At 33.0% G+C, this 26,803-nt stretch overlaps 2 protein-coding genes across 2 annotated transcripts in view; one reads left to right on the top strand and one right to left on the bottom strand.

The window, feature by feature from the left end:
* The window catches only part of IQGAP2 (IQ motif containing GTPase activating protein 2), a 318,878-nt gene that overhangs the window by 216,231 nt on the left and 75,844 nt on the right, over positions 1–26,803 (top strand). Inside the window, exons 11-13 of the mRNA XM_051992014.1 lie at positions 395–555; positions 5,849–5,973; positions 11,078–11,241. Of these exons, the coding sequence (XP_051847974.1) occupies positions 395–555; positions 5,849–5,973; positions 11,078–11,241 (450 nt within the window). The remainder of the gene's footprint in view (positions 1–394; positions 556–5,848; positions 5,974–11,077; positions 11,242–26,803) is intronic.
* F2RL2 (coagulation factor II thrombin receptor like 2) lies at positions 15,844–26,495 on the bottom strand. Its single transcript, XM_051992024.1, has 2 exons — positions 26,261–26,495; positions 15,844–17,446 (listed from the first exon to the last, which is right to left on the bottom strand). Exons 1-2 carry the CDS (start codon positions 26,334–26,336, stop codon positions 16,374–16,376), a joined length of 1,149 nt encoding a protein of 382 aa, XP_051847984.1. The 5' UTR covers positions 26,337–26,495; the 3' UTR covers positions 15,844–16,373.

Genomic DNA, 26,803 nt, shown 5'->3' with positions numbered 1-26,803 from the left:
ATTGGGGTTAAGTGACTTGCCCAGGGTCACACAGCTAGTTAGTGTTAAATATCTGAGGTCAGATTTGAACTCACGTCCTCCTAACTTCGGGGCTGGTGTTGAATCCACTGCACCATCTAACAGCCCCCCCCTGCAAATAATTCTTAAACCTTAAAATGCTGTCTCCGTGTAACTATTCCACATGATCCTCACAATTATCTTATAAAAATGTCAATTATTATCATTATTATGGATTGCATTGTTTTTCCTTGACCATTTTGTTTTCTAGCATTTCAACAACAGCACTATTGGCAAAGATTTGCTTAATAAAATGTGTGGGTTTTGGGTTTTTTTTTTTAAATGACACTTGGTGTAATACTGAGAAATTTCTCATCATTGACTTGTTTTCCCACAGAACTACCTGACCCATGAGGAGCTATCCATTGCTGTAGAAATGTTGTCTGCTGTTGCTTTGCTCAACCAGGCATTGGAAAGCAGTGATCTTTTGTCTATACAAAATCATCTTCGAAATCCTTCAATAGGCTTCAATAACCTGGATGAAGAATATTTGGAACGGTAAGGGACCTCTCATTCCTTTCAGCTCTTTTAAAATGCATAGGGATGATTTTGACATCATTTCCTCCAGGGATCTCTGCTTTCAGGGATGTGGTTCTTTTTGTCAAGATCCCTTTGAAAGACTTTGTTTATATATCCCAATTGGTCATAAAGTGCTAAAAATGCTGATAGAATTGTTTTCACCATATTTCCTTTTGCTAAAAGGTAGGCTTTTAAAAAAAAAATTTCAATTGTATGTGATGTAAAGGACATAATAAACATGTCAATGTTATGTCATTTAATGAAATGCTGGTTTTTTTTTTTAACCAGTTAGCATAGGTCATGTAACATGATAAAGAAGAAATCAGAAAGACCTGGCTTTGAGTCCAGTATTGCCTATATGAGCCTGACTAAATTGAACTGTCAGTGCTCAAGATAACTGTGTGTATTGATGGATCTGATCATCTTTCCCTAATCAACAATATAGTAACCCTGTCACACATCATACTATTAAAGAAGTAAACATTGAAAATATCAGCTTTCAGTTTGGCCTTTTCTTGGGATACTATAGATTAGGACTCTAGATATCAAATTCCAACCATCAGCTGCTGTTCCTTTCACGTGGTGCTTACCAAATTCACCCCTGGTCAACAAAGATACAAGAGCTATTGATGTAGGTTGGAAAAATGTTTGAAACTGAAATGAAAAGTTTGAGAATCATTATTGAATAAATGAGAAGCAAAACTCAGAATGCTTAGGAGTCAAACTTTGGATGCTTCATCATTTATGTTTGTTACCACTAGAGGGAGATATAGCATCAGCTCTCCTAGTTTTTAAATCACCTTGATGGTTGTGGACATATTCATATTAATTAATTACATTTTAAAGTTGTAATAAAAAGTCAAAGTCCTTTATTCTATAAATTAGATAGTGAAAAGGAGATTAATTAGGATTCTTTACTCTGATTTATTTTTAGTTGTATTATAGGATTCAACTTTTTATTTTATTTTATTTTATTTTTTTTAGGAAAAGCTATTCCTAACAGCCAAGCCAGACTAACAGTTTTGTAAATCTGAGTTACTTTTAGATTTAATGAACAGATATATTGAGAAGATTTTATCACTTAGCAGCAGATAATTTAGAATTAAACATAATAATCATAGGATTATTCTGTTTTATAAAGGTTAAATTCTCATTTCTAGCAAAAAGGGAGTTGACCAAAGGCTGTTTCCCTTTTTGGCAGGTGGACAAAGGTTAGCCAGAGATTAAGTACCTTTTTTCTAGACTTATTGAATAACCTGTTTTTTTGTTTTGTTTTGTTTTTTTGTGGAGCTAGAGGCTGAATTGAGTAATGGAATCTTTTTTTTTTTTAATTTATTTATTTTTAATACTCATTGCTTTATGAATCATGTTGGGAGAGAAAAATTAGAGCAAAAGGGAAAAACCATGGGAAAGATTAAAAAAAAATGAAAAAAGAAGTGAAGATAGTATGTGATGATTTACATCCAGTCTCCATAGTTCTTTTTTTTTGGGTGCAAATGGCATTTTCTGCCTAAAGTCTATTGGGATTGCTTTGGATCAGTGAACTACTGAGAAGAACCAAGTCTTTCATAGTTGATATCACACAATCTTGCTGTTATTGTGTATAATTTATTCCTGTTTCTGCTTGTTTCACTTAGCATCAGTTCATGTAAATCTTTCTAGGCCTTTCTAAAATCAATTTATTTATCATTTTTTATAGAACAATAATATAAGTAATGGAATCTTCTAAGGAAAATGGATGATGACTACTAATTACTGACCACAAATTTTTTTCAAGTACATTTTCTGGTTGCAAAAGGCATCACCTGTAAGGAAAAACTTCTGGGTAGGATTAAGAAAGCCTGAGAGACCCTAACTAGTCAGGTGACCTACCTGATCTAATGGATTGTTTAAAATAAGATGCTATCATTTTAAAAATTCTTTTCTGTTATAAAAATAAGCTTCATAAATTACACCTTGTCTCTGATTACCGAAGAGTCAGGTGCTTTGATCTGATAGGCAAATACTAACTTTACTGATAAAGTGGTTGATGGCTTGGTTTAAAAAAAAAAAAAATCACCTAATTCAACACTCTCTTTATAGATAAGGAAACTAAGATTTAGGTTAATCTGAGGCCCAATTTGAACTCAGTTCCTCCTGACTTAAGGGCTGGTGCTCTATCTACCTACCTGCCCCTAAAACATAAATTTCTAAGAAGATCCAAAGCACCCCATAGTTTCTGTGGTATGTCTGAGAGTGGGGGTAGGAGAATCTTATCTGAAAATTGCTGTGTTAATGAATCAGCTTCCCTTTTGCCACCCACTTGAAAGAAAAATTTAGAGGTTTTCATAATAACATTTTTATAAGATAACTTATCTGCTGTTAGGGAGTTTGGATATTCTGACAAAGTAGATCTGAATTCAAATCATTTTTGCCATCTGACTTTGAGTCACTTAAACTCCCCTATCTTGATTTCTTCATCTATATAAAGGGATTTGGGGATCGTATGAAAAGTAGACTCGGTAATTTCTAAATTACCTAGCCCATGAGGAGCTATCCACTACAGTAGAAATGTCTGTTCTCTCTCCAACAGGCATTGAAAATCAATGACCTTTGTCCCTCTCTTAGATTGCAAAGGCTGTGAGAGTACAAATGATCTCATAGCTTTTTAATATTTTCTCTTTCTAATGAAGGTAGTGAGAAGATCCTTCTTTACCTTTGGGTCTCTTTTAAAAATTGCCATTTTATGAGTTGGTATAGCTTTTAGAAACCAATGGTCAAAAAACGTAAAAGAGGAAGTTTCTTATTTATGTAACTGAAAATAGAGCAATTTATTATAACTGGATTTTAAAGTACAAAGAGAATATCAGCAAAAAAAAAAAAAAGCTTTCATTTTTCATTAGGTATTTGCTATGTGCGAGGAACTGTTAAATTTTGGGCATAAAAAAAGGGCAACATCATGGTTCTTGCCTTCAGGGAGCTCACACTTAAATAGGCTAGACAACATACAAAGACCTGTGTACATACAATATAAATTCAAAATAGATGGAAAGCAAGATTAGAAGGGAAGACATTAGCAGGAAAGTCTTTCAGTAGAAGGTGGGATTTCAGCTGAAAATTAAAAGAAGCCAAGAGTACTGGAAGTAAAGGTGGTGAGGATGGGAAAACCAAAGAGATGTAAAAGAGATGAGAAGAGAAAACTGTAAATTCATTACTGAAAATTCTTTTGAGTATCCTATAAATATTTTTTAACAGATTAAATAGAGTAGTATTTAAAAAGCTCTTTACTCATGTAATAATCCTGAACAAAGTCTATTCCAACCACAACATTCTGTGCTCATATACTTTGTGCCCCGTATCATTGTATTTGTGTCCTTTTTGTTCTCTTAGAACTAAAAAATTAATTTATTCCTGTAAAATCATAGTCATGCTGATGACTAATCAAGAAGCATGTTCCACATGTAGAATTTTACCTTCCTCTATAAAGAGAATTAGGTACAAATAGTGCTTGTGAATTGACATATATCTACAAGGCTTTTATAGGTCATTTTTCTAGATTTTAGATTAAATTTTATTTTTTTCAATTATCAACTGTCTTTATCTCTTACCACATCTTTCTCTCTGCTTAGCAAATTGTTATTATAAGTTAGTGCAAGAAATAATTGATATGTAGTTCTCCTAGAGGATTTGAGATAGAATAATATTCATTTATAAAAGAGAAAGTGATAGATTTTTTCCCTAGACTGCTACCTGAGAATTCTCCCAAGAATCAGGTTTATAAACCTTGAGATATTCTAAGAATGCAGTGTTGTGTTCTGGAAAAGATACTGCATTTAAAGTCAGAAAATCTGCATTGGGGTCCCAGTTTTGCCACTTACTTTCTTTGTAACCTTTGGCTTCACAGAATGACTTCTTTTCTTCATAAACCCCAATTAGTACCATTCAACAAAATTTGATGTTAAAATGTGCCAGTTAACTCTATAGTGGATGTTTTTTAAGTCAGGATGAAATGTTATCTTACTCTCAAGGGACTTGCTGGTTAAATGTCAGAAAACATAGGCAACTAAGCAATACACCAAGAGTTATGTAGGGGCCAAGGTTAGTATGTAGCAAGAGGAGGATTTGGATGGATTTAGCATTTGTGGTTTGGAGTAGGATGTATAAACAGAGCCAAGGAATTTTGTAGAGAGTGAACAGCAACTTTAACTATGTGACCTTTTGAGGTTGTATGATGCAGTAAAAACAGTCCCTGAACTTGTGTTTTAAGCTATAAGCTATGACCTAGAAAAAATCTGAAGTTTTCTCACTTTAAATTTCTTCATACCTTACTTACCTTGGGAGGTTATGTGAGAATCAAATAAGATAGTACGTGTAGTCAAAGTGTTTCTGAATATACTTGATCAATTTGGTAATTTGTTAGATTTTTAAGAAAATTAATATTAGAACAATTGAACTTGATGCATGAGATAATGAATATGAAAGTGCTTTGTAAATTGCATAAATAGATGAGAGAGACAAAAACTGGAAGAGGAGGGAGGAAAGGAAAAGGAGAGGAAAGAGAGAAAGAGAACATTTTTAAGCACTTACTATGTGCTGGAGTCAAATGAATATGAATGTTTTGAGAATTTTCTTTAATGGTGGTCCTACATAGGAACTGATTGTCTCAGAGGAGAGGTTCACAGAGGTAAAGGCATTTCTAGTACAAGGAAGAGAGATAGGAAATTCCAGAAAATTAGGAGTGGAGAAGAGAGTTAAACTGCAGCACTCTATCTCCTTAGTTCCAATCTATCCTCTCTCCAAATCATTCTACACACAGCTGCTAAATTGATCTTCAATATATGTCTGACCACATTTTCATCTTTGTCAAGACTTCAGTGGGTCGCTCTTATTTCTAGGATCAAATCCAAGCTGTTCTCTTTGGTCCTTCACAATATTAGTTTCAACCTTAAAATAATGATTTTAAATTATTTGACCTTTTATAATATATGTTCTAATCAAACTGAGAAATCAGAGACTATTAGGTTTCATCTTGGTGTCCTCGAGATACATTGACCCTCATATTGCCTTGCATTTACAAAAGTTAACATTTTATACAAGCTCATTATGGAATCAGTTGAAGGCTAAAATCCCTATCAGCTACATACCACATTGCATCACTTTTCTTATAATGTTTCCCTTACAATATTTTTTAATTCTCAGTATGTATGTTAAGTTTAGTCCATTTTGTATAAAGTTAATTCAAAAGGTAAATTAAAATTATTAATAGAATTTTGATGATTTGTGTCTTTCACAGTTATTCTACCACACTCCTGTCCATTAAAACAGAAGCTACATCTCAAGGACAAGATAATTTGAGCTGGAATGAAATCCAAAATTGTATTGACATGGTTAATGCAGAAATTCAAGAAGAAAATGAAAGTAAGTGCATTGAGTTCAGTTTTCCAGAATGGTTGAGGAAGTAGGTATTCTGGATAATTGAAGTTTTGCTTTTAAAACAATTATTTGCAGATTTTTTTTTTGTTTCAGCCTTTTTTTGTGGAAATTGTTCTATTATTTATTACATGATTTTTGCCTCAGTAAATGGGAAGAATTTGGATGTCTTTTTATAGTACCTTCTAGGTTGAATCTTTTTTTTTCTCAATTTTGGACCTTGGATCAATAACTGGGATGGAAATATGTTTAAAGGATGTTATATATTGAACATTTTTTCAGCCAAGGAAATATCCTTGGGTTTTTGGGGTAATCAAGAAGTAGTTGATGAAAGTAGCTGAAATGTCAGTCTAGACCAGATTCAGAAAGACATGAGTTCAAATCTTGTTTTGTGTACTTACTAGATATGCTACTATGGGCAAATTATTTAGCTTCTATCTTCCTAAGTTTCCTCAATTATAATGTGGGGAAAATAATAGTATCTATCTCCCGGGGTTGTTGTAAGGATCAAATGCGATATTTGTAAAGCACTTAACAAGGTGCTTGTCACATAGTATGTTCTTAATACATCCTTGTTTCTTTTCCTTCCTTTCCTTGAATAAGTTGCTGACATAATTTTTAGATTATATGGGTATCAAATTAAATAAAAATCAGGATATTTTTATTCTGATCCCAGCTATGGTCCTTTGTGATGATTGGAAAAACCACTAGGCCTCTCTGGGCCTCAATTTCTTAATATTTAAATGAGGTTTTAATAGAAATAATCTCTAACTCCATTATGGGACACTTTAAGCTTTATTTTCTTATATTTGCCCCTTCTTCCTTGTTATTTTGTCTATTTTGTTTACCTCCTTTGACTTGTACACAGCAACTTCTTAATTTCTCTGAATTCAAAGAGGTTGTGAACCATCCTTTTAATTATGCTTTTGGCTTAATTACATTTTTTTTGGTGAGTTTTAAAGGAATACTCTTTCCCATTTAAATAATTTTTGGTAGTAGTCAGTTTTTAAGTCTTATTAGACTTACTTATGCTTTGAAATTACCACACTTCTCTTAGAACAATCCTGACTTAGTCTTGTTTAGCCATTCAAAATATTTTCACCTCTTTTTATGGGCATGGAGCCTGAAAATCCATCTTTATCTTTTTATCAAGGATCACTTACCTCAGACTTTGGCTATAGACCTTCTCAGAGTAAGTAGTGCTTGGAAGCTTTCTGTGAGTCAGGAATATAGAGAATTTGAGCAGCTTTTTTTCCCCTCAAACTTTGATATTGAATAATGTGGAGAGACTACTATTTTCCAAATATAAGTGTGTGTACATGTACATGTGTGTGTATGTATTTTCCATGTGAGCTGCTCCATCAGTTGTCTCATTTGTATTCTTTTAAATTTGTATACAGTCCTTCTCCCCACTTCACCTCTACCCTTATTGGGGCACAGTACAGTTTTCTTATCACTTCACAAGGAATTTTGGAAATCTGCCATAAAATTACTTGTACTGTGTACATAATTCAGTGCTGGAATCATGCAGGAAAACTTGGGTTCCAGTTCCCTAAGTCTTACTATTTGTGTATCCACAGGCACTGATTTAAAATTGAAAGGGACCTTATTAAAATACCCTTTAGGTTACATGCAAAGTTACATTAGTAAATGGCAGAACCAAGATATATATCACCCTACTTTCCTGAAATGTCTACATCATAGGAGCTATTTGAGGCTCATGTGGAAACACACATACACACCTATATGTGGAAAAATATACATACATATATATGTGTATGTATACACATACATACATACATATACATAAAGTTATTTTCTAACCTTTCAGTTATTATTATTTGGTACAATTAAGCATGATCAAATAGATGAATCAAATAGATTCACATTAGCCATCTATTTCTCATCAGCTCCTTTAGCCCATTGTTTATCTTTCAGAAGAAATTGGTCATTGAAGTAGACAGAGTTCCAAGATCTTTTATATTTACTTTTTTTTAGAATGTTGTATTCATTTCTTAGATTATTTTCCTGATTCTATTCACTGCATTGGTTCACACAAGTTTTCTCAGGTTTCTCTTAGATCATCCCTTTTGTCATTTCTTGCAAGGCAATAACATTCCATGGTATTTATATATAAATATTAGTCAAGTTTAATTTTCTCACATACCACTAATTTAACAAACATTATTGGGTGCCTTGGTACCACTGTTGGTCTATGTATCACTATTGTTGTATAAGGTACATAGGACAAAAATAAAGTTATACAAAATCTGAGTTTTGAGAAGCATTTACCTTCTGTTGATTATTGCTTTCAATCAGATGCCAACATCTTTAGTCTTTAACTCTACAGTATCTCTCTCCTCTATTCCTTCCTTTCCATTGTTTTGACTGTCATCCTAGATATTAACCTGAACTCTGCAATAGCATACTGAATATTCTTCTTTCCTCTAAACTTCTTCTAATGTATTCTCTACACTGCAGTTAAATTCATTTTTCTACCTCAGTTTTGATTATGTTTACTAACTTGCCCAAGCCACATTAGTCATTTCACTCTGCTTTTAGAGTTAAATTCAGACTCTTTAATTTAGCCATCAAGGTGCTGTGTGATTTGATTCTAACCTGTCTTTCCAGCTTTTTGCCCCAACCCATAGACCGTGCACCAATCAAGCTTCCCTCTTCATCCAGCATTAAGTGATCTTTCCCCTGTAAGATTGTTTATTCTGTTCCCTTCACCACCCAATCATCTTCAACTCTTCTTCAAATTCCAACCAAAGTATGACTTTTCTTGAATTTCTTTGATCTTTCCTTTTACTGCACTGCTACTTCCATCCCTTCCTCTTATCCTCTACATATCTATACTGCTTTGTACATCTCTTTCTGAACTCATATTCCATATCATTTTCCTTATGTCCATATATTGTGACTGCAAGCTGCTTGTGAGCAGGTTGGATGTTGTGTCTGCCTTTGAATACTCCAAAATACCTAACATATCATGATGCTTAATAGTCACTAAATATTTTTATAAGTCACTGATTACATGATTTGTTACAGATAGAATATGTCTACAATCACAGATTTCACTTAGAGCTGGAAGGGACCCCATTTTACATATTAGGAATTTGAGGTCTAAGGACATCAAATATCTTTTTTTCTCAACATTATATTTTAACCACTTGTATGATCATGGTCAAATCACTAATAGAAGATGTTAAATCTGAAATGCAATGAGCTGAAGATATATTAAAGAGATTACAAAATTTCCCTAGCTATGTTCCACTCAGTTCCTTCTGCTAGAAAAACTTATTTTTCTATTCATATAGCCTTAGAAGGATTCTTCTAGCCATGTGATAAATAAGCAAGTGAATTTTTTCCTTTTTATCTTTCAATTCTCTGTTTGACTTCTTCCAAAACATGTCATTTGGTAACTGTGAGACATACATGCTATTTCAAATAAATCCCATTTAGGGGAACTCCATGGAACTGCCTAAGCTATTATTGTACTAGGATTATTATATATGAGATATAACTTAAAATATATAGCTCATGAGCTGGGGTTTCCAAAATGTATTTGTTTTAAGTAATTTTATCTTTGACCACAAAGAGGGGCAGTAACATACATGTGCCCAAGAGGCTTCTGGGTAATTTTTTCCCAGCTCCTATGAGGTCATTTACTATGACCTCACTTGCTCATGTTTTTAGAAACACACCAAAAAGAAAACCTAACCAAGTACCTTCAATCAGGAGTCAGCTGGCATGTCTGAAGAAAATAAACCAGGTGATCAATCATGAGGAATGCACTCTTAAATTTGACTGGATTTGGCTCACTAAGGATTGCCCTTTTGCTGAAGTGTTCAAAGCACTCAACAGAAGAATGGAGTGTTCTATGTTCTCCAGGTTATCAATTCTATTGTGTGAAATGCTGTTCATCCCATATGTGTGTTTAGTAATTTGGACTCTTCAAAGCACTTTCACATATGTTTTCATTGTTTTTGAGAGACACATTGCATCTTAGATGATATAAATGTTTGTATTTACAGAGACGTAATCATACTTTTTCATAAATTATAGCTAATTTTAGTGTCATTTTTTTTCTTGGGTTGATATATTCCTTTAGGTATTATTACCAGGGTTGTTAGGCTGGTCTTATTAGGTGGTTGTTTTGTTGTTGTTTTTTTTTAGTCTATCTTGATGGCATCTTCTTAAAAAATTTTTTAAAGAGTAATTAGACTATTCTGTGACATTTCATATTTGTAAAATGGTTTTCACTTTTTGCTTTAAAAGAGAATAGAGATCCTTCCTCTTTTCCAAAAATATGTCATAAGTTAACAGTATTTAGTACCAACTTGTTGGCTATAACCCTTAACCTGAGAATAATTTACTGTCCCTATTCATACTTTTCATACTAGAATTTTTCAGAATATAATATTTTAAAAATGAAAAGCTTTCATGTTTTGTTTACTTTCTATTTCCGTATAATCATAAATCCTGAAATGGAGATAGGTGAGAGATAGAAGACAATCTCAGAAGTGCTCATAACATTTTATTCTTTGGTACAAACCATTAGGTCTCTTTGATGGTTAAGTTGTATATGTAATTTCTCACATTTGTAATAGAAACATTTTTGAAAAGCAAATTAATATATATAAGACTGTTCCCAAACATGTTTTAGTTGGTTCTTCTTTACCTAGAAAGTTACTTTTAGTTGTTAGGTATTAGTTCTTTTTATATGACTCCTAGTTTGTAATTTTTGAGCCAAATGAAATGAAAGTTTATTAGGTAGTGTGAGGAAATCAGGATTCTCTTTTTAATCTTGCTGAGTTTCAAGGGTTTTTTTTCCCATAAAATGGGTGGATTTAGCACAGTCTCAAGTTCCAAGCCCTGAGTTCTTCAACCCTTGACTGTGTAATGTTCAAGCAATGAACATTAATCTTAAAATAATTGTCATTCCTGTAGATATGTAATTTCATTGTTTCCATCCTTTCCAGCTGGAATTTTTAATATTTAAATATCTAACATACTGTGATTTAAAAAAAAACAAAACTAACATTTTCTCAGTAGAACCATCTTCCTTTCTATCTCTATTTTTTTTTAGGAGATATTGCCATTCGGGTTATTAATAAAGCTATTGATGAGAAAAATCCTGGGGGAACTCTAGAGTCCCTGCTGTTACCTGCTGCTAAATTGAGAAATGTGATCCCGGACAATGCTTATCATTATCAAGATGTTCTCTTTAAGGCTAAATCAGAAAAAATGAAGGTAGGTTCAAAACATCTCATGCTGCTTACACGTGCAACATTGATCTTTGAAAAAAGCCAGAAATCTTTTTCTTTTTTCTTTTCTTCTTCTTCTTCTTTTTTAAGCAAATGTTACATCCTTTCTTTTAATCTTTTATCCTGAGCACTCCCAAAAAGCTGTGCTTAAACTCAGTCTTACAGAGTTGGTTCATTCCTAATTCTTCTCAACAGTTATTGACTAATAAGTTCCTGCTTTTTCTTAGCAATGTACTAGATTCAGAGTAGGGGGAAAAAAAGAGGAGGTATTGGATAGAAGGTAGGAAAGCAACATTCCTGTTCTAAGATGCTGGGCATTTATTTCACTGTGAATAGATAAGACATACACAGTTTAAATTTCACAATTTGCTTCATACTCTTTCCAAAATATGTGTGATGTTGATTTACGAGGTCATAGACAATGGCTACTGGCTTAGGTCTCAGAATCTTAATCTGAGTACTGTAGGCTTCCAAGGAGTTTGTGGATTCACAGCTTCCATGAAACTGAAAGAAAAAAAAATGTATCTTTATTTTCACTAATCTCTAACTGAAATTTAGCTTTTCCTACAATTATTTAAAAACATTATTTTACAGTAGAGTCTATAGTTTTCATTCTATTGCCAAAAGAGAGAGGAGATACATAATACCCAAAAATGTTAACCCCAGATTTAGGCTTTCTCATTCATGAAAAATAGAATATTTGAACTAATAGTTGAAAGATTGTTAAAGGTTGTCTCTATGGATTACAGGATATTTTAAGCAGGGGAAATAGCCCAAAGTCTAAGAGTGTTTCCTTGCTTTTCCCCCATGGTTTTTAAAGTTTCCCAGGGGGTTTAGTGAATTTTTGAGTATGTGAGAACCTGTACCAATATCCCTGGTCAGTAGTGTATCTATAAGGAGTCCCAAAGTCTCAGTGTAGAGGGTGATTATTGGCCATGGGATGCCTTTGGTTCACATTCATTAAACCTTGAGTGAGGAGTATAAAAGATTGAATTAAGATAAGTGTAGAGGACATAGTCTATCTAGCTCACAGCTACCCAAGGAGTATTCTCTGAGATCAGCTCAACTCTAGAGACAGCAAGAAATTGTTGTAAGCAGGAATTCCAGGCTCTTTCCAGAGAATTTCAGTCTGAGACTTCTAAGCCTCAGTGGCAAGATCTTGGTTTAAATCTTGCCTCAGTTCCTTACTAGTTATTTGACCTCAGGCAAATATGTTATGAATTAAGAGGTTGGACGTGACAATTTCTAGTCATGATCCTAAACTTCTATAAAATACTTTTCCAAGAAATTCTTCAGAATTTATGAAATCCCCCCAAAACAAACATGCACCCTCTCCCCCAAAACAAAACAAAACAAAATAAAACAAAAAACAAAAACAGTGTAGTTTTTAATCTGGCAAAAAGATACCTGAGAAAGATTCTTATCAAATAAGAATTGGTCATTCAGACTTGTTTTGACTTATACCACACCTCCCAGGCTCCAGATACAGGATCTGCTCTAGAATGAATTAGGGTTACAGGAAGAACATGTTCAATATGTCCCACCTTGTATTTCTTAGTTGATTGTGGAGTTACCCAAAGAACTCCACTAAAGCAGGTTCACTGAACCACATCTGGAAATTTGACAACTTTTGGTCTTTTTTGTTCCTCCTGAGATGTGGGCAGAAAAGTTAGGTCAGGGAAGTTGAAGGCAAGAAAGAGAAAAAGATAAAATAGTAAGTTTTTTTCTTTGGTGGCTGTTGTGGTAGTCTCTGCTATATAGCACAACTTTGCTCCATCCAGGGCATTCTGATGCCATTATCCATGGTCTAAGACCTTAGGAAAACCACAATTACAGTGAGAAAAAAAAAGTCAGAGAAAAAGGCCAGTAAAAGAATGATTCTCTATCTTATCTCTTCCTCCTTGCTTCCTTATCTCCTTCCTGACCTTGCTTGGAGACAGGGAAGGATAGCATCAATGGGTCTAGCACTCTTCTTCTGTCCTACTTCTTCCCCAATTCTGTCAGCCCCAAACATTTTCAAGACCATATCTCAGACTTTCAGAGGTGTATGGTCATATCTGGTTCTGTTAAGCTCTCAGAAAATGTCAGGCTTGATTGATTTAGAGTACTGTAATGTTCAGAAGCCTTAAGAGAAAAGGAATATAAGAATAGGGTCTTGCCTTGAGCAATAGAGGACATAAGTCACTGCCCCACTCTGACATTTTGTTAATCTCCAGTTCCACCTTTCCTCATCTAAGGAACCAGCAGACCATATATACATATATGTATTTTTAAAACATTTTGCATGTAGTCCAGTGCTATTGCTTTATTTATGTTCTTAAGCAACTGTACAGGAGTAAGCTTACAAAGAACAGAAATCTCTTTAGGAGATTTTGTAAGATCTTTGTAAGATCTTGCATTCAGGAATATCTGGAATTAGGACTATCCGAATTCATGTCTGGCCTCAAATACTTATTAATTATATAACCCTAAGGAAGTCACTTAAATTGTTTTGCCTCAGTTCCTCATCTGTAAAATGGGGACACACTGGAAAAGGAAATGGCAAGCAACCTATGGTATCTATGTTAAGAAAAAACCCTTGGACAGTGTCCATAGCATCAAATAAAGTTAGATAGGATTGATCAACAAGATCCTTCAAATTTTGGATTGCATGATTCTTGATTCTGTGAAATTTCTTCCTAAATAAATGTTTTCCCTTTTCCCTTCCACCTTAAAACATTTTTTCTCCCTACCTCCCATCCCTTTCTCTTCCATTGTGACTTCTGCATCTTTTGCTTGTCATGTTCTTCCAGACTAGATTTAATTTAATTTTAATTAATTGAGCTTGATTGGCAGGATTTATCTGATTTTTGATATTAATATGCTGACAATATAACAAAGGAAGTCTGGTGGTGTAGTGAGATGGAGGCACTCACCCATCCTCACTTTTTATAATCACTTTGGACTAAAGAAAACAAAATTCAATAAGCATCCCTTTAGTGCCTTCTGTAAACAAGGTCCTATACTAAGCACTGAAGAATCAAAGGCAGGCAATCCTGACCCTCAAAGGTTTTATTCTAAATTCTACTGGAAAAACATAAGGTTTATACTTCTGATATGGATACAAATTAAAGCTGGTGTCATAAACTATACTTTTCCACAGAGCAAAATAGTTCTTCACTTTCTCTTCTATCAGTTTTCAAGATCAGTATCAGAAAGATCAAAGTTCAAATCCAGATTCCAACACTTGCTAATTTTATAATTTTGGACAAATTGCTTAATCTGTCTCAGTTTCCTTAATTTTAAAATGGGATAATAATGCTTATTTCATAGGATTATAGAAAGTTTCAAATGAGATATTATTTGTAAAGCACTTAGCACAGGCATATAGTAGGTGTTTAGTAAATATTTGTTCCCCTCTTTTCCTTCCTCTGAAAGGCACAATTTATTGGCATTTTCTACATTACCTTCCCAGGAAGATTTTTCTACTTTGTTAATATTTTCTATTTGAAATTTGTGCCTAATGAGTCAAAATTACCTCTTTCTTATGGTCCCCCTTAAATGTTAAGTCAAACACTTATGTTTTCTGGTTTTGTAAAGAATGAGCAACAGTTTTACATATGTGAATTTATTTGGGAAAGTTGAAATAGATATTTGGGGCTAAATTATGTTTTCAGGAAAATGGCCTTTATGATAATAGAATTGAGAAGTTCAGAGTATGCTGGGACTATAGTCCAAGATTTCCTCCCAGTAGTGTTCATAAGTTTTTGTTCCCTTATACAAAAGCTGCCTTTTATCCTTTTTTTTTTCATTTCTGTAAATGGCTTGTATGTATAGATATATTTATTAAAATTTTTTATAACAACTTAGTGAAATACATATGTAAATGCCAAAAGTAATTTACAGGTTCACAAATATATACAAACTCAAAAATTAATTAGCTTATATAATTTATAGCATGTCTTAATTGACTATTATTACATGCTTGTTACTACTTTCAAACATCTTTAGTGCAAAAAAATCTGTCATAGCCTTTTTATATTTACCATATTTCATATTCTCACAAATGGTCTAGATTTACTATTTGTGTCCCAACTTCCATTGTATATGATATCTATAGGAATTATTTATTTTGAGATTTTCTCACAAAAATAGCTTCCCCATTAGAAAATACAATAAAGGGGAAAGTTCCTAAAAGTTATAGTGATAACAAAGTAGAATGTAATAAGTTACCTTTCACTGGAAATCTTTTCTCAAAGTTTGGATGACAATTTGTTGGAAATACCATCAAAGAAGATTTTTTTTTTTAATTTCAGTATGAGTTGAGCTAGCTTGTCTATTAATTTTTTTTTTTAATTCTAAGAGTCTGTGATCCTAACTAGGAGAGAATATTTGCTAATTAAGCCAATACCTACTTTAGTCTTTATTATAGTCTGATTATTTTTATTTAGCATGATACATTTTATAAGCCCTGACCTTATGTACCTAAATAGCTCTACTGCTACATCAGACTTATTATTTTTCTCTTTTTCCCCCACAATGAAATTCCTATAAAAACCCAAATCTGTATATATAGGACACCATATCAAACTCCATGGAATCTTAAAAATATTTTTTGAAACAAGCTAAGATCATTTATTCAGAACACGATGTGCAAGACTGAGAAAGTACAAGTTTAAAAAAAATAAGGTGACTTTGTGCAAATAGGATAGACTGGAAGGAAATTTTTGGCATCTTCAACTCCTGAAGAAATGCCAAAAATATACTCTTACAATGATGAGTCAATCCTTTTCAAAACTGATAATGATTCATTTTATCATAAATTAAATGAATCCTTTTACTTCTCACATACGTATATATTTTATTATTTATACTAAGTTGGCTGTAGATTTTGCTTCAAATAGGAAACCTAGGAAAATACATACTAATGAGGTTCAAGTACATACTGAAAGCATATGTCTAATATAAGGCTCACTTTTTATACAATTATGTATATGTGGAATACAGAAATTATAAACTTCATGTATATGTATATATAAATCTTTGTATCTCATAAGATGAATACATAGAACAGAACTTCTTGGAAGTACATATTTCAGTATTTTATAACATGTAAACATTATCTTTTCTGACTGATCTCTAAGATGTCTTGACCATTGTCAGGTAGGCACTGGACCGATCAGTGATTTTGGACATCAAAAAGTAAAGGAATGGATCTAGGCAACTGTTCAGACTGCCCAGGCACAGTGCTATGAGATAGGAAAAATATAAGTCATCTGTGTTGTTGTTGTAGTAGTTCATATGATGAGTAATAAGTAATATGTTGCTTGGCGTGAAACAAATAGCAAAAATCACTAAGATGAGGAGACTCACTTTAATATACCAGAACCATTTCTGATCATAGGCTTTAAGTGTCCGGATGATGGATATATAGCAGAAGCTAATAACAACAAGTGGAATTATAAATCCAACAAAGGCCAGGGAGATGAAGTAGTAGAGATGGAAGGGTGACATCATCTCACAGGTGTTATGTACATCATGACAGGTGTAGATCCCAAGTTGGTCCAGGTAATACACTTGCCTTGTTATGAACAATGGCACCATATATAAGAAAAGAGTGACCCATACCAGACCACAAGCGAGCATCGCATAAGTGCGCTTTGGGAGCCCGCGGTAGGTGAAAGGATGAACAATGGCCAGGTAACGGCTGATGCTGATGCATGCAAGGAGCAGAGTGGTGCAATACATGTTGCCATAGAAAACAGCAGTGGTCACACGACACATGACCTCTCCAAAGAGCCAGTTGTTTCCATGGAGATGATAAGCTATCTTAAAGGGAAGTGTGACACAGAAGAGGAGATCTGCCACAGCCAAGTTAAAGTAGAAGATGTTCATGGAGATGGATTTGGCTTGGAAGTAAAGCATCCACAGGGTTGCTGTGTTGGCTGATACACCCACTGAGAATACCACTATGTACATGGCAGGTATCAGCTTGGTGCTTAGCGAGCTCCTCAGATAGTCCATGGTGCTGTTGTTTACACGAAGTGTAAGAACATTTGATTTATCCATAGCACACTTCTCTATAGTTGGTATAGTTCCAGTCCACCCTTCTATAGCAGAAACAGGGAATTCTTCACTTGGCGGGGGATCACCTCGAAAGGTCCTGATGTTTAGGATTGACTCTCCAGAATTGTCAGGTTCGAAATCTGCTCCTATAATTTAAAAGAATATTTAAATCAACAGGTAATTTCTTATGAAGGTTATAGCTTTGGACCTGTAAACAAAGCTGTTTTCATGATCACCTCATATATCAATTTGTATGGTTGTGGTGGTTGTACAATTTGTTTTTGTGTTTTAAAACAAACTTGTTCAAGCTCAATTAATCGGCAGGTATTTATTGATTACCTTTTCTTTATCTGATATAATGCTCACCGATGACTGAAAAGATTAATGAAATACAAAACCATACTTCTCATATTTAAGAAGGTTAAAGTGGTAGCTGGAGAAGCAAAACTAATATTTAGGTGCAATTTACAAATTCAAAATATTCAATCAATTAAGTGCTATATGATCTCAGCTGTAAGAACAATTTAAGGTAAGAGGATGGAGAGAGAGTGTGGGCATGAATTATTAGGGAAAGCTTCTTGGAAGAGGTTGATGTTATAGGTATCTTTTTTTTTTTTTTGATATTCTTTAACCTTTAATTCTTGTCTATATAGCTGGCAATTCTTTATAAAGGAATAAGAAGCAAAGAGGGCATATCACCCTAAATTGACCCTGTATTGGCTTCTTGAAAGTCTATGATATTCAAAGGGTAATCATTCATTTCTTTTTCTTTTTTTTTTAACATATAACACAAAGATTGTTAATAGGCACATATTAAAATTAACACATAATATATAACATAAAAGTGCATATTAAAATAAACATATATAACACAAAGGTTGTATCTTAATGCCTCAAATAACAGTTTTGTGTATAAAGGGAACTAGAAGACCTCCCCCAAAAATGTATGTAAATGGAAGGATGACTCACAATTTTTCCTTGGAAATGTGTATATATTTGATACAATTGATTATTAATTTGCTTCAAACCATTGAGAAACATAATTTTATAAGATATTTGGATGTCTTACTTTTGGGTGTTAACAATGAAAATAAGCCAATAGTTGAAGATAAATATAGTTTATATGCCAGTATCCATTGAAGAGAATCAAAAAAGTAGAGAGAAATTCTTTAAAATTTTTTAAAATAATATTTCAAAAATGGTCATAGCAATCTAAAAACTATGTTATAAAATATAGTTTATAGTGAAGAAACAAAAAACAGCTAGCATGTATTCTGAATTCCCCACGGCCTAAATGTTTGAGACAAGAATACAAACCATTCTGGTAAACTCATTAATGTTGTAATGAAATGAAATGAAACCAGCTAGGATTACAGAAGTTGCAGAGAAGTTACTGTGTATGACTTCTTAAACCAAGCCTGTTCAAATAAAATTTGCCTACAAATAATTAAAAATTAGACAAAAATAAAGCTATGTTTGGCTTTCACCATTTTTTAAAATGTAGCTAATGGCAACTATAATAGGAAGATTGAAACAAACCAGGCAATGTGTCAGTCAGTAGATATTTGATCTCCTTGCCAAGCAGAAAAACATAGCAGGCAAAGACCATATGTTTTAGAGCAAGAGTTCTTAACCTTTTTGAATCATGGACTTCTGCTAGTCTGGGAAGCTCCTTCTCAGAATAGTATTTATCTATGAACTACATAAAGATGACTAAGGAGATCATTATATACAAACATGGTTATCATAATATTTTAAAAACAAGTTCATGGACCTCAGGTTTAAGCCCCCCAATTTTGTATACAAATTCATTTCTAAAACCTTGGGAAGAAGGATGAGGGTTTCTTAGATATCCTGAAAAGACCATAAAGGAGAGCATGATCATATGGAGATTTTGTTTGAGTATCAGTTAAACCAATTTCAAGAGAATTTTAGATAGAATCGGGAACAGACAAATAGATATGAAATGGAATAGACCTACAGTCATTCTCATAATTAGTTTTTTGGTGAATATGATAGTTTATTCACCTTTTGTAAATTCAATAGATTACTCAGTAGACTATGTGAGTGAGTAGCAATGATATAAAAAAGTCACAAAGCTGAGAATATTAGTAAGATTTAGCTAAAACATTTTCTGATACATAGATAAGATATTGTGCAATTTTAATTGCACTAAGGGAATTTTCAAGATATCTCAAAGAATGTGAAATCCACAAGCTTGAGAATATTTATAACTGAAGAAAAAATGGCAACACATGGAAGATGTTAGGTTGCAGTAGAATATATGTGCATGTATGTACATATAAATATCCATACATGCATATATATGTAAAATACACATATATAGTTAAATAAATAAAACTTAGTAATGTTAATCACAAGAGATATGAAAAATACATATATAACCACACATATGATCAGAAAAAGGAATGGATAACAAAAGTGAACCATATTCTGTAGTGCAGAGATGTCAAATTTGTGACCTGCCCTAAATGAGAAATGTTTTAACAAAATAAACAAAAATAAAATACAACATAGATAATGTTAATTTGTAGTTTTCTAGTTAATCCCTGCAGTTTGATAGTTCTCCTATGATGGGTAGAGTTTTCAGTTTTAATATCACTTCAGACACTATGACCCTCTGAAAATAATTTAACTTGTAAAATGAGAATATAACCCCCACCTCCCATAGTGGTTGTGAGGATCAAATGAGATACATTGAATGCTTTACAAATTTCAAAGGACTAAATAAAATAAGTTATTTTTATCACTATACACGAGTACTTTGTAGAGATAATTAAGAAAACAAAGAAAAAACGTGCAGAACATTGAGTGCTTGTGCTGTAGAGATTTTGTGGAAGACCATGGACTCAAATCACCTAGACTGGGATACTGCCTTGAAGGGAAGACCCACACTGAAGAGAGTTCATAATGTCACCTTAATATCTAGATAAGTCTGCATGAAGTTGGAAATAGTTATACTGAATAAAAGTAAGAGGAAAGAATTGAAGCTGTAGAAAATATATGAAAATTATCCATAGAGATGATAGTAGATGTCATTGTGTAATGGATGGTGAAAGTCATAGAAGGAATTCATTTGGAAAGAACAGCAGAATCACTAGAACTGAGATCTTGACATCTTTCCTTAATTGAATAATGTAGAAGAAAGATTTTTGAAATGAAAATTTTCCCTCATTCAATTAGCTCATTGCTATAATTTTTTTTTTTTTGTATTGGCCCTCTGAAATAGTTAATTTTTTTTTTTTTTAATGGTAGAAAGTTAAATACTTAAAGATTTAAACATTGGCAACCATAGTGAGCCTTATCTACTAAAGAATTTTCTCTCCTGCTTTGAAGTACAGTTAAGGTCATTTTCAAAAGGAAGTCCTATTAAACAATAATGAATCCCTATTGAAAGCAAATAAGATTGAATAACAGATTGCCCAAAATTTGGCAGAGAGGTGAAAATGCCTGTATCTACTGCCCCTTCCCCAAATACTCTTGTTAGTCATTGTAGTGTTTAGTAGGTGTGTAGTGTTGTGGGGTTTTAAAATTCATTTGTTATCAAGCTCATGAGTAAGAGATCAGATAAAAGAATTGATATTGATTCAGGAAAGATGATGTTAGAACGTATTTCTATTTCTTAATAGAGTTGGTGATCTATGAGTACAAATTGAGACATTATCTAGCAGAGTCAGTCATTTTATCAGGTGCTTTTGTTTAAATATTTTTTTCTTAGAAGAGGATATTTTGGAGGGTATTGAAAGTGATTCTTGATGAAACAAAAAGAATTAAAATAAAAAATGTGAAGTTCATAATTAAGAAACTACTTTGAAGTCACATTCTGTTTTGACTGTTTAGGAATATTCTATGATAGGGAAAGTATTGGAATGGGGCAATTTTGTCTCTGGTACTAATGGTAAATTCTTAAATCCCTTTGAAGGTCTCTTTCCTTTTCTAAATCTGATCTTAACATAATTTAACTACATGACTTTTTTTTTTTAAGTGTGATTCAATGAATGAACATTTCTCAGCATTATTAATATGGCTTTGTTGTTGGCCTTGGGCATAGAAACAAACTCAAAACAGTCCTTTCCCTCAAAGGGTTTATGGTTCCGTTTGGAGCAATGAATCAACAAACATTTATTAAGTAACACTTTATTCCAGGCACCGTGCTAGATGCTTGAATCATGTACAAATGCAGAAGTTATACAGTCTCTACATAATTTTAGGGAGATTACATTCTCCTTGAACAAACTGCCCACATATAAATAAATACACAGTACATTCAGCCTCCTTGAAGTTCCTCACACACAATGGTCACACGCAATCTCCTGTGTCTAATTAGGTATTTTCACTAGCTGTTGACCCTGCCTAGGATTCCCTTCTTTTTATCATTACTTCCTTCAAGTCTCAGCTTAAGTCCTGTCTTCTGTAAAAACCCTTTCCCAATCCTCATTAATCTTAATGCCTTCTTTCTGAGATTACTTCTAATTTATCTTCTATGTATGCAATTCATAGATTGTTTACATGTCTGCTTCCTTAGATTATGAGCTCCTGCAGAGCAAATACTATATTTTTTATCTTTTTTTTTTATCCCCTGGACTTAAGATTAGTACCTGCATGTTGCTTGACTTTACTGAGTAACTAAAAAGAAACTTTGAGAGTGAATTACTACCAACATTGTTTTTGTCCTTAGATTTTGAAGAGGATCAGTGATATCATAGGGTAATATTTGACTTATTTGTGATTTGGATTTTAAATGAGATAAAATTATACCTCACTTTTTTATTGAAGCCCAGTGGCAAGTCAGGATGACTGGTATTGGCCTAAGATGCTGTGGATAAACTTGATGTTTTGGATGTTTGACCAAGCTCTAAACACTCCCCAGCACTTGCTCTAGCTGCTACCTTTATGGCCAGAGGAACAAATTGTTTTCTTCTATACATTCCCTCCAGGGAAGTCTTTACATACTAGGGATAGACCTCCCCCTAATTCACTGATATGTTTGATGCTTATTGGATAACCTCAACCTGATTTAGTCTCTCTACAGAGATAGTTTACTGGAGTGTGGCCATTGCACATAACACGGCTTCTTGAAGCCACAGGTGAGAGTTGAGTGCCAGGGACACCAAAGGTAGATAAGCAACCCTAAAAAGGGCACAGAAAGCCTTCACACCAGAGATGCTAGATTTCCCTGAATACTCCATATACCCCATTAGCAACCAGAACAATCAAGAAAGATCCAAATTGTGGATGTACGTTGAAGGATTCTAGGGATACTAAGAAGTGATATTGTAGACAATCAGGAAAGACCTCTTAAGACGACCAAACTGTGGATGAACGTTGAAGGATTCTAGGGATACCAAGAAGTAATATGGAGGAAGTAGGCTATGAAGGACAGCAGTCATGTCACAAGAAGCAAGGTAGAGGGAAAGTACTGCAATTTGACTAAATTTTAGAGTGTACAATAGGGAATGATGTGTGTCAAGCCTGGAAAGTAGAAGGAAAGGGGACATCAGGCATTCTCCTAAGCACTTTACAAATATCTATCTCATTTGATCCTCAAAACAACCTTGGGGAAGCGATGTCATCAATTTCATTATTATTCTTTCCATTTTACAAAGGAGGAAACTGAGACTACCAGAAGCAAGGTTAAGGTGACACTCAGGATCACACTTGAGCTGAGATCTGAACTCAAATATTCCTTATTTCAGGCCTAGTGTTAAGGGTGTGAAGGGTGTAAATTCCCCAAAGTGACATTTGCATAATCAGGCTTGTGATTTAAGAATATCATTTTGGAAACTGTATAGAGCAGGAATTCTTAACCTGGAGATAAATTTCAAAGAGTCTATAAGCTTCAGGAATTATATTTTTATTTTAATATAGTCTTTGTAATTCTTTGTTTTTTAAATTTATTTTATGCATGATTAAGTATCAAAGGGGTCCATGGACTTAACCTAACTACCAAAAAGGTCTATCACACAAAAATGCTTAAGAACTCTGGTACAGAGGTTGACTTGAAAAGGAGAATTATAAAATGCAGAAAAGCTTTCCTTTTAAACTATGTGCCAGACAGTGAGCTATGAGTTTTACAGATTTTTCTCATTTGATTCTCACAACAAAGTTTTGAGGTAGGTGTTAGTATTAACTCCTTTTGCCACTGAGGATGCTCTTGTTCAATCATTTTTTAGTCATGTCCCATTCTTTGAATCTTCCTGACTCCAGGCCCAGGACTCTTCTGTGACACTTAGCTGCTCCTGTATAACCATAGTTACTGCATGAACAAAGTAGCATTCAAAATATGAGATGAATTGGTAAACTTACACAATATTTGCTTTTTTCATCTATTAATCTTCATTATCTATTTTGATAGGTTTTCTCACATACCACCTGAAGATTAACCTTCTCTCATGATAAAGGTTTCCTACAAATTTCTAATAAAGTAAAAGTCATTCTTTAGCTTGTTAATACATGTCATATGATTTCTGAATTCCTTTACACTAATCACTAGTATTAAGCAGGGCAAAGAATTCCTTTTTTTTTTTTTTTTCAAAATGTGGATTTTTAGCAGAAACTAGAAGAAAGTCAGAGAAGCAAGGAAGCATGTGTATGTATGCATGCATGCGTGTGTGTGTATTTTGTTTACTTCATATATATCAGAAGTTTTATGTGCTTTCCTGGATATATATGACTTCCCTCTATAATAAATTTCACTTTATCTTGTATTTATCTTTTGAGCATATGATTGTTTGCATTTTAGCTCCTTGTTAGGTTGTCAGTTCTTTGAGGGGTAGGGATTTAATTCACATAGCAATACATGGTAGGTGATGAGTAAATGCTTGTTTCCTTGACTTGGGGGCAAGATCAGATTTTAGATCTCTTCCAAAACACGGTCCTCATATAGTGACAGAAATAAGTGAATAGTTTTCCTATGTGACTTTGCTCCTGCTAAGTAGAGGTCTTGTCTAAGTTGTATTTCTTTGTATATGTGAACACATACACTCACTCTAAATATACATGGGTGTGCATATGTCTGCACACATAAGCACATATGTGTGTATGTATACATAGACAGCTGGGTATGTTGAAGTGAAGGCATCCATATGACGTCCAGATGGAGATGATCAAAGCATTTTTGGCTTGGATACTAGAAGGGAGTAGGAGCTTAGAGCTGGATAAGTAAATTAGAGAATTATTTTTAGAGAGATGATAATTAAATTCATGAAAACTAATAGGCTTACTAAGCTAAATTCTATAGAGAAGAAAAGACTACCAAAGAAAGACTCTCTGGGTTACCCATAATTAGTGGGATAGAATCTACAATGAATAAAATCCTTTAGATTTTGATGAAGTATTTCTTTAAAAATTTTTTTTAATAATAGCTATTTATTTTAAAAATACATGCAGAGATAATTTTCATCATTTACTCTTGCAAAGCATTTCTTCATAGTAAGCTGATAGTACAAAATGTTTAAAGCTATATTTTATAGTGTCTTACATCCTAAAATCTTATCCTTGATAAGGGAATGTTTAAAAAAAAAAGTTTGTGTCACAATTTAAAATCAATCTGTATGCTTACATAATGATGCCTTTTCTAAAAGCATGCCATAATGAACAGTAATGGTGCTCATAAATAGGCTGGTTCTCATCCCTACAATAAGACTTTGCTAAAGTCCAGTTTGGTTTGGTTCAGTATTGATTATTCTAATATTTTTCTTCTTTATACTTAGATATGTAAAATGTATACATTTTGATATTTGATACTTTTTGTTTAAAGATTAAATTATCTACTTTCTAAAGCATGAAAATTTATATAATGTTTCCAAAGTTTTCATTTGATTAAAAGATTCCAACAAAAATATCATGAGGCCAATCCAAAGAGAGATAATGTAAATTATTTCATTGATAGGTTCCAATGTAGTACTTATCTTTTTGTTTTGATGCCGCCTTCCTTTTTTAAAAAGACTTCATCCCTTTAAATTTTTTCAAAATATGAATTATGATTTCTCTTAAAATAAAAAGCTATTAAAAATTTTTGTTGCTTAATTGACCTAATAAGCATTTCAGTTTAAACTATTCCTAGAAAGAGTTTTGAATGTTAAAAAAATAAATTGGCCTGATTCATCAGTAGCACATATGTGATAATGACTGCTGTGAGGATCCAATTCCCCACTTGAAAAACACTTCTTTGAAAATGAATTAATTCACAATCCCTGTTATCCATGTGGAGTTACTAGGTACAAATCTTTATTACTGTGTTAATTTTGAAGAAAATTATGATGTCATACATTGATAATCTGATTATATCCTATTGCACAGGCAGTACAGAATAAATAATTGACATCAAATTATCATTAATTTTTTTTAATTTCTCCTACTAATTTTCCTACTGAAAAGTACAATTATAAAAGGACAACTTTTAACAGTCAGGTTGCTTAATTAAAGATTTGCCATACAAGCTGAATATCTGGTTTCCGTAATTCCTTGTGTAAACCCCATGCCCACATCCAACATATATCAACATATAAGAAGCTGGCATAAGAAACTGTTTTATTTTGTATTTTATATATATATATATATATATATGTATATAGGGATTTTTCAGAGTCAATTTCTCAGATTCCCAAAAATGCTTCACCAAAAAAAAAAAAAAAAAAAAAAAAAAGGAAAATTAATTTTATTCACTAGATTTCTTTAATTGGGTCACAAACATGAATACAATGGTCATGGAGTATATATCCATTTTTAATCTGCAGAGACTTTTTTATATAGGAGAGAATCACATAAGAACTGTATTCTTGTTGATTTACCCTCCAGTAATTTAATATTGAAATGTGCCTTTTTTTTTTTTTTTTTTTAACTGAGACCATTTAATCTTATAGTACAGGAAAAAAAATGTTAACTTGACCCATAATTTCTCATATAAGTTAACTCACAATTTAAGGAAAAAGACTTACCACTTTGACTCAGAGTTGATGATGTTAAGAAAAGCAGTTGAATTATTATCCAAAGGAGAGTTTTCATTTTGATCATGGAGTTTACTTCACAAAATACTTCTCTCTCTTAATTAAAGTGAAGATCTTTCCTTAATTTCATAACTTAAAGGACAAAGAGTAAGGTATTAGGAGCCTTCTTTATGTAAGTTTTCCCAGAACTGCTAACGGCTGGAAAGTTCGCTTTAGCTTTCTGCAGCAAAAGGGTGTAACACATCTGAACACGTAAATATGTATGACTCATTCTGAGCTTCTGACAAACAAGGAAAATATTAAGTTGCTCATAGAAAAAGCCATTTTTTAACTCTTAATTTTCATTTAATACAAATTATTATTAGTGTGATTTCTACCCTCAGCTACCCCATTCATGATTAAAGTTAAAATTGTTATAAAGTTATAATTGAATACAAGTATTTTTGAGCAAATATCTTAATGATGAAAAAGTAAATGGAAAACAAGTGATGCTTGCCCCCTTAAGTTTTATTTAGTCCCATGTTTTCAGTACTA

The sequence above is a fragment of the Antechinus flavipes genome, chromosome 1, assembly GCF_016432865.1.
Source record: "Antechinus flavipes isolate AdamAnt ecotype Samford, QLD, Australia chromosome 1, AdamAnt_v2, whole genome shotgun sequence".
Lineage (NCBI taxonomy): Eukaryota > Metazoa > Chordata > Mammalia > Dasyuromorphia > Dasyuridae > Antechinus > Antechinus flavipes.
This window is presented reverse-complemented; position numbering and strand designations above follow the sequence as displayed.

What these genes read in the sequence shown, in the direction of transcription:
- F2RL2 (XM_051992024.1), bottom strand. Translation starts at nt 26,336, where the DNA reads ATGATCAAAATGAAAACTCTCCTTTGGATAATAATTCAACTGCTTTTC. An exon ending in ATCAACTCTGAGTCAAAGTG is followed by an intron (nt 17,447 to 26,260) that starts GTAAGTCTTTTT and finishes TTTAAATTATAG; the next exon opens with GAGCAGATTTCGAACCTGAC.